This window comes from Ranitomeya imitator, chromosome 1, assembly GCF_032444005.1.
Source record: "Ranitomeya imitator isolate aRanImi1 chromosome 1, aRanImi1.pri, whole genome shotgun sequence".
Taxonomy (NCBI): domain Eukaryota; kingdom Metazoa; phylum Chordata; class Amphibia; order Anura; family Dendrobatidae; genus Ranitomeya; species Ranitomeya imitator.
The window spans coordinates 92,918,316-92,926,998 of NC_091282.1; the positions used below are offsets into that span (position 1 = coordinate 92,918,316).

Sequence of the window (8,683 nt, forward strand, 5' to 3'; positions counted from 1 at the left end):
AAAGATTTTATCCTCATAATATATTGCAGTCATCATATTATATATCACCGTGTACTTACAATTGCTTATTTTTCCTTTCTACCCTGCTAATTCTTCTCTTTTCTATTAGGTCTATGCAATCACATGATTATAAACTGACAAGCCGAATCCTTCTAAGCTCTATGTAGAAATAGCAGGTCAATTTTCCATGTATGAGTCATAAGTCACTTCAATAGTCCTTGGCGGGGGAGGAGGGAACAGCTGGGTTAGGTGGTTAAGAAGAGAATGATAAATGCAAGGAAAAGAGACTTCTTGCTTCTACATAGAGCAGAGAAAAGAGAACAATTAGCTGGGTAGAAAGACAAAATGAGAAATTTGTAATTACACAGTGCTGTATAATATGATGATTGGAATATATTAAGAGGATATAAACTATGATGGAAGGAGCTGAACAGACGTTTATCTCGCACAAAGCCAAGATTTTCATAGAGTTTCAAAGCAGATTTGTTTGTGATTTCTGTTTCCAAGACAACCTCATCACAATCCCCTTCCACCATGGCATAAATTTCTTAACCAAATTTGTACCAATGCACTTTCTTTTATACTTCCACGGCTAACATGGCTATATAACCTCTTTGGAACATCTTTTCGTGCATATCCAACTTGCAGACAATGGCACCTACACACTCCTCTTCTACCACAGCCAGGAAGCAGAGCCGTTGACCTGCTGGTGATGGCGGCGGCGGTGGTGATGGTGGTGTCCGCGGCATGGCTCGTACCGGCCCTCTTATTCCTCCTCTTCTTCCACATCCTCTTGCTCCTCTCCCGGGTGCAGGCAGTCGGGCGAGGATGTCGGGCCGGGCTGCGGGATGGCTGACACTCCGTCTGGGCCTAGCGTGCTCTCCCACTACCCCGGGGCTGGCCTCACCCTGCCGCCAGAAGAAGAGGAGGAAGAAGAGGACCGGTACGAGCCGTGCCGCGGAAACCACCATCACCACCGCCGCCATCACCAGCAGGTCAACGGCCTGATCAGCCCCGACCTGCGGCACATCAAGGCCCTGAAGAGCAAGCTGCCCCCGATGCCCAGCGATGATTGGACTGCCGCCCCCAACGGACTGGAGAGGCTACAGCAGGCGGAGGATGAGGTGCTGCCCTCCCGCATGGCCAACGCCTGCTCCCTGTGCCCGGGGACGGCTCCATACGATAAGTGCGCTACGAGTCCGAGCTGCAAATGCCCGATATCATGAGACTGATCACCAAGGACCTGTCCGAGCCCTACTCCATATACACCTACCGGTATTTCATCCACAACTGGCCGCAGCTCTGCTTCCTGGCTGTGGTAGAAAAGGAGTGTGTAGGTGCCATTGTCTGTATGACGGAAGAAGGAGAAGGAGAAAGGCTTCTTTAAAGATAGGGGTGTTACACCTGATGACATCTATAACTGATTCTAATCATGGCAGTGTGGCAGGAAATGATCGGGGCACTATAAAGAAAGCTCTAATTGGTTGTCACTAATAGGGTGCTGTGACTTGCATTAAAACAGGCTTGTAGCTAACTCCAAAGGAGAAACACGTAAGCTATCACTGACATGAGGGCACTGTCACTCTTTAGGGAGACATTGTAGCTGTCACTGCTATGGAGCTGCTGTCACTATTTTAAAGGCAACTGTGTTCATCATTGTTATGGACCGCACTATGATTTTTATCTTTACAGGATGCACTGTGGCTATCACTATATTAACTCCTTAACCCCCAAGGGTGGTTTGCACGTTAATGACCGGGCCAATTTTTACAATTCTGACCACTGTCCCTTTATGAGGTTATAACTCTGGAACGCTTCAACGGATCCTGATGATTCTGGAAAAGTTTTCTCGTGACATATTGTACTTCATGATAGTGGTAAAATTTCTTTGATATTACCTGTGTTTATTTGTGGAAAAAAATGGAAATTTGGTGAAAATTTAGAACATTTTCCAATTTTCCAACTTTGAATTTTTATGCCCTTAAATCACAGAGATATGTCACACAAAATACTTAATAAGTAACTTTACATCAGTACAATTTTTCAATTTTACATCAATACAATCACTAATTTTTTTTGTAAGGGAGTTCTACGGGTTAAAAGTTGGCCAGCAATTTCTCATTTTTACAACACCATTTTTTTAAGGGACCACATCACATTTGAAGTCACTTTGAAGGGTCTTTATGATAGAAAATAACAAAGTGTGACACCATTCTAAAATCTGCAACCCTCAAGGTGCTCAAAACCATTTTCAAGAAGTTTATTAACCCTTCAGGTGTTTCACAGGAATTTTTGGAATGTTTAAAAAAAAATGAACATTTAACTTTTTTTCACAAAAAATTTACTTCAGCTACAATTTGTTTTATTTTACCAAGGGTAACAGGAGAAATTGGACTCAAAAAGTTGTTGTACAATTTGTCCTGAGTACGCTGATACCCCATATGTGGGGGTAAACCACTGTTTGGGTGCATGGCAGAGCTTGGAAGGGAAGGAGCGCCGTTTGACTTTTCAATGCAAAATTGACTGGAATTGAGATAGGACGCCATGTTGCGTTTGGAGAGCCCCTGATGTACCTAAACATTGAAACCCCCCACAAGTGACACCATTTTGGAAAGTAGACCCCCCAAGGAACTTATCTAGATGTGTTGTGAGAACTTTGAACACCCAAGTGTTTCACTACAGTTTATAACGCAGAGCCATGAAAATAAAACATCTTTTTTTTCCACAAAAATTATATTTTAGCACCCGGTTTTGTATTTTTCCAAAGGTAACAGGAGAAATTGGACCCGAAATTTGTTTTCCAATGTGTCCTGAGTACTCTTGTACCCAATATATTGAGGTAAACCCCTGTTTGGGCGCACGAGAGAGCTCGGAAGGGAAGGAGCACTGTTTTACTTTTTCAATGCAGAATTGGCTGGAATTGAGATAGGACACCATGTCGCGTTTGGAGAGCCCCTGATGTACCTAAACATTGAAACCCCCCACAAGTGACACCATTTTGGAAAGTAGACACCATAAGGAACTTATCTAGCTGTGTGGTGAGCACTTTGACCCACCGAGTGCTTCACAGAAGTTTATAATGCAGAGCCATAAAAAATCATATTTTTTCACAAAAATGATATTTTGCCCCAATTTTTTATTTTCCCACGGGTAACAGAAGAAATTAGACCCCAAAACTTGTGGTGCAATTTTTCCTGAGTACGCTGATACCCTATATGTGGAGGTGAACCACTGTTTGGGTGCATTTCAGAGATCGTAACGAAAGGAGCGCCATTTGACTTTTCAATGCAAAATTGACTGGAATTGAGATGGGACGCCATTTCGCATTTGGAGAGCCCCTGATGTGCCTAAACATTGAAACCCCCCACAAGTGACACCATTTTGGAAAGAAGACCCCCTAAGGAACTTATCTAGATGTGTTGTGAGAACTTTGAACCTCCAAGTGTTTCACTACAGTTTATAATGCAGAACCGTGAAAGTAAAAATTATTTTTTTTCCACAGAAATTATTTTTTAGCCCCCAGTTTTGTATTTTCCCAAGTGTAACATGAGAAATTGGACACCAAAAGTTGTTGTCCAATTTGTCCTGAGTACGCTGATACTCCATATGTGGGGTGAACCACCCTTTTGGTGCATGGCAGAGCTCGGAAGGGAAGGAGCGCCGTTTGGAATGCAGACTTAGATGGATTGGTCTGCAGGCGTCACGTTGGATTTGCAGAGCCCCTGATGTACCTAAACAGTAGAAACTTCCCACAAGTGACCCCATATTGGAAACTAGACCCCCCAAGGAGCTTATTTAGATGTGTTGTGAGAACTTTGAACACCCAAGTGTTTCACTACAGTTTATAACGCAGAGCCTTGAAAATAAAACATCTTTTTTTTCCACAAAAATTATTTTTTAGCACCCGGTTTTGCATTTTCCCAAAGGTAACAGGAGAAATTGGACCCGAAATTTGTTGTCCAATGTGTCCTGAGTTCTCTGATACCCCACATGTTGGGGTAAACCCCTGTTTGGGTGCACGAGAGAGCTCGGAAGGGAAGGAGCACTGTTTTACTTTTTCAACGCAGAATTGGCTGGAATTGAGATAGGACGCCATGTCGCTTTTGGAGAGCCCCTGATGTGCCTAAACAGTGGAAACTCCCCAATTCTAACTGAAACCCTAACCCAAACACACCCCTAACCCTAATCCAAACCTTAACCATAACCCTAACCACACCCCTAACCCGAACAAGCCCATAGCCCAAATCCCAACCACACCCCTAACCCCAACACACCCCTAATCCCTACACACCCCTAACCCTAATCCCAACCCTAACCACACCCCTAACTCCAACACACCCCTAACCCTAATCCCCACCCTAATCCCAACCGTAAATGTAATCCAAACCCTAAATTTAGCCCCAACCCTAACCCTAACTTTAGCTCCAACTCTAACCCTTAACTTTAGCCCCAACCCTAACCCTAACTTTTGCCCCAACCCTAACTTTAGCCTCAACCCTAACCCTAACTTTAGCCCCAACCCTAACCCGAACTGTAGCCCCAACCTGAACTGTAGCCCCAACCCTAACCCTAACTTTAGCCCCAACCCTAACTTTAGCCCCAACCCTAACCCTAACTTTAGCCCCAACCCTAACTGGAGCCCTAACCCTAACTTTAGCTCCAAACCTAACCCTAACGAGAAAATGGAAATAAACACATTTTTTTTATTCTAATATTTTTCCCTAACTAAGGGGGTGATGAAGAGGGGTTTGATTTACTTTTTAACTGGGTTTTTTAGCGGAATTTTATGATTGGCAGCTGTCACACACTAAAAGACGCTTTCTATTGCAAAAAATTGTTTTTGCTTCTCTACATTTTAAGTGCTATAATTTTTCCATATTTTGGTCCACAGAGTCACGTGAGGTCTTGTTTTTTGCGGGACGAGTTGACATTTTTATTGGTGCCATTTTCGAGCATGTGACATTTCTTGATCCGAGGGTCTCAGGGAAGCCTCCCTATGCCGCCGGAACACTGCGATCATGTTTGATCGCAGTGTCCCTGGGGTTAATGTGCCATGAGCGCTCCGTGACCGCTCCTGGCACATAGTGCTGGATGTCAGCTGTAATAATCAGCTGACACCCGGCGGCGATGATCCCCCTGTGAGTGCAGCCGATCGACTATGATGTACTATCCTGTCACTGGGAATTAAGTCCCAGGTCACCTCGATGGGATAGTACGTCATATGGGATTAAGGGGTTAAGCATTTTGGACAATCTTTGATTCCTCAAAGTACTCCGCTTTTCCTCTGATTACACCTTTACACAGCCTGGACATTCTCTGATGCAGATGTGGGACACCTGCTAGGTCCTAGCGGTACTCGGTACCGGGTCCAATCGTTATTAAAGGGGAGGTGATGTGGGCGGTGACCTGGTCCATGGCCCTGGGCGCCCAAGTAAAAGGGATAGTCTTTAAAGGCATTTGTAAAGTAATAAAAGTTTGTGACGCCACCTGTGGTACTAGGTCAGGGGCAACCGACGCTGCTTTAAGGGGTCCTCTGGGGGTGATGGTACTGCAGCAAAGATGGTATCACTTCCCACATGTGAGCTGGGTCCCCAGGGCTCCCGGTGTGTTTGGCTAGGATGGTGTGGTGCCACAATAAGCAGAGGACACAGGATTGCAGTCTCTTTACCTGGTTTACTAGTTGTAGTAAGCCATAGTCCAGGGTGCCAGCAACAGGTGACAGTGGAGTCCAGGCAGCCTGAAAGCAAGTAGAATCCCCTTTGCCAGGTCAGATTGGGAGCCTTCCACTATGCGCTGAATAATAGTCCCTTGCTGCCTGGGGCTTCCTGACAAGGTTCTCTTTTACTCTCTGTCCTGGGACAGTTCCTGCATGATAGGCAACTTGAGCCATTCCTTAGGGTCTCTATCCATGGTGACTCTGGGCTCTGGATGTTGCTGTACCTCAGGGTGGAATGTGGGCAAGTCACTTCCAATTTCCTGCCCTCCGGTTCTGCCGTGGGACTTGTAGTTCCACACAGCCTCGGCCTCCCGGTGCCCGGTTCCTGCGCTCTAGCTTAGAGGGAGCTCACTCACAGCTCTCCTCTAGCTCCTGACCACTCCTGTGCTCCTTCACTATTCCTTGTCGCCTACAGACTAACTAACTTCTCCTCCAGACCAGATTGTATATATCACTAGGGAAGCTCCCCTGAATCCGGGTTCAGAGCTCCCCCTTCTGGCCTGGATTCAGAATGTGTTGCATGTAGATGTGCTACATGTCAAAGGTAATCCCCCTCATTTCCAGGCATGGCATCACCCTCCCTGAGAGGAAGGCAATACCACTGTGGTACCTGAATTCCTAGGGTGCCACAGATTCATCAGGTAGACACCTGAAATGAGTAGATATGCCTCCTCAAGAGTTCATTTGTGGAATCACCATCACAGAAATGGTTTGTGTTTTACAGAGGTCGTGTTGGTACACAGTTCCATGCAGTGCTGAGCCATATTCCACAATTGTTCTAAGTCATTATATGGCAAGCACCACTCTATTAATTAAAGAGAAATGACAGTTCATCGTTACTTTAAGACATGAAGGTCAGTGTCAAGACGTAAAATTGCAAGAACCTTAAAAGTATCCTTAAGTGCAGCCATGAAAACCATAAATTGTTATGATGAAACCTCCTCTCATGAGGACCACCCTAAGAAAGAAGAGAATTATCTCTGCTGCAGAGGATAAGTCCTTCAGAATTACTAGCCAATCAACATAAAGGATGCACAGACATCAAGTAGCAGACACATTTCAAAATCAGACTGTCCAGAAGAGACTGAGAGATGAAGGCATTTATGGTTGAGTTGCTGCAAAGAAGCCACTACTAAAGACTGCAAACAAGAAGAAGAGATTTGTTTGGGCCAAGCAACTCAAGGACTAGTTGTTATATCATTGAATATCTGTACTGGGATCTACCTGGTGCCAAATGATGGGAAACATAGAAATATTGAACAGATAGTTTCTATATACATGTGAGGTGAGTCGGTGACTACCATAAAGCATGGTAGAGGAAATGTCATGGTTTGGTGGTGTTTTACTTCAGAAATCAAGGCTCACTTAGCCAGCATGACTACCCCACCATTCTGCAGCAACATGCCATCCAATGTGGATTGCTCTTAGTGGGGCTATCACTTGTGTTACACCAGGACAACGACCCAAAACACAGCTCCAGACTATGTAAGGACTATTTGACCAAGAAGAAAAGGATTGGAGTGCTGCATCAGATGACATGCCCTCCAAAATCATCTGACCTTAACCTAATTAAGATTGTTTGGGATACCTTGGACTGAAAAGTGAAGGCAAAGCTATGAACAAGTGTTCAGCACCACGGGAAATGTCTACAAGACTGTTGGAAGCCATTCCAGACTTAATGAAACTACTTGAGAGCATGTCAGGGGATGCAAAGCTGTCAGGGGGTAAAATGAGGGTTCATTGAAGAATCTAAGGTTTAAGACATACTCTGCTTTGTTTCATACGTTTCCCTACTCCTGGTTTCCATTCTTGTTCCTTTGTGGTTTTGTTGCTTTTTTTCTGAATCTATGAATGCGCACATTCCAATAAGAACAAAGAAAACCATTGGATGATCAAATATGGCCACACTTTTTACTGGTAGTGTAGATAAATGTAAGGTCATGCAAGTGGGCTGAGTAAACAAAGAGCACAATTGTGTGCTAGATAGCAAATCACTGGGTAAAATTGTCACTAAACATCCTGGGTATATTGGTGGAAAATATACTCACCTTAACTAACTAGTGCCAGGCGGCTATTACCAAGGCAGATTAAATCATAGGATGCATAAAAGAAGGCAGGCATAGATGGCGTAGATGCTCATGACAAGAACATAGGTGTGCCTCCATATACGAGTATATGCCTCGTAAGTCACTGGTGCGGCCACACTTAGAATACTGCACACACATGTGGGCTCCATTGTATAAGGCCGGCGTCACACTCGGTGTAAGACAATACGGTCCGTATTTTACGGCCGTAATACGCGCGTAATACGCTGAAATGTCCCAGAAATATTGTTCCGTAGGTAATCCGTTGCCTAGGTGTGGTCGCGTATTTTGCGCATGTACTGTTGCGTGTGTGATCCGTATGGCGTATTTTTCACGCAACATCACAAAATGGACATTTAACGGTTCTCTGGCCTGCAAATAATTCAAATCATCATTAACATCACTATTTAAGACCTCTACAACAGGTGGAACCCTCCCATCTGCCCACTTAATTGTTGTGCTTATTTTGGGTGTGTTGCTTTTACCTTCCAAACATGTCTGACCATGTGTCTTGAAGCACAACTCAGCGGGTGTTGTTTCACTGGCTGTTGTCGCGTCGCTTTGGCCAGCCATATCCGGTGAATGTTGATCCGCGAAGGAGGAGTCGAAGATTGTGGGTGCATCCTCTATTGACCCAACGCCTCAGTAAAGGACATTTTGAGAGGCTCTATACAGCTTTGAGATCACACCCTGACAAGTTCTATCTGTACTGTCGCATGTCCATCAGTACCTTTGATATCTTGTTGGAGATCTTACGTCCAGGTATCACCTATCACGACACAAGGATGCGAAAAGCCATATCTGCTGAAGAGCGTCTTCTAGTAACATTACGGTATGTATTCCACATTCTCACATACTGTATGTTGATGATTTTTTTTTTTTG

The 8,683-nt window shown here is 44.6% G+C and overlaps 1 protein-coding gene across 1 annotated transcript; it reads left to right on the top strand.

Moving 5' to 3' along the window:
• The first annotated feature begins 848 nt into the window (after positions 1 to 848).
• On the top strand, positions 849 to 7,839 carry LOC138645221 (N-alpha-acetyltransferase 30-like). The gene is given in 3 exon segments (XM_069734760.1): positions 849 to 1,158; positions 1,161 to 1,349; positions 7,799 to 7,839. Coding segments are annotated over 3 exon segments (540 nt in total).
• The last annotated feature ends 844 nt before the right edge of the window (positions 7,840 to 8,683 follow it).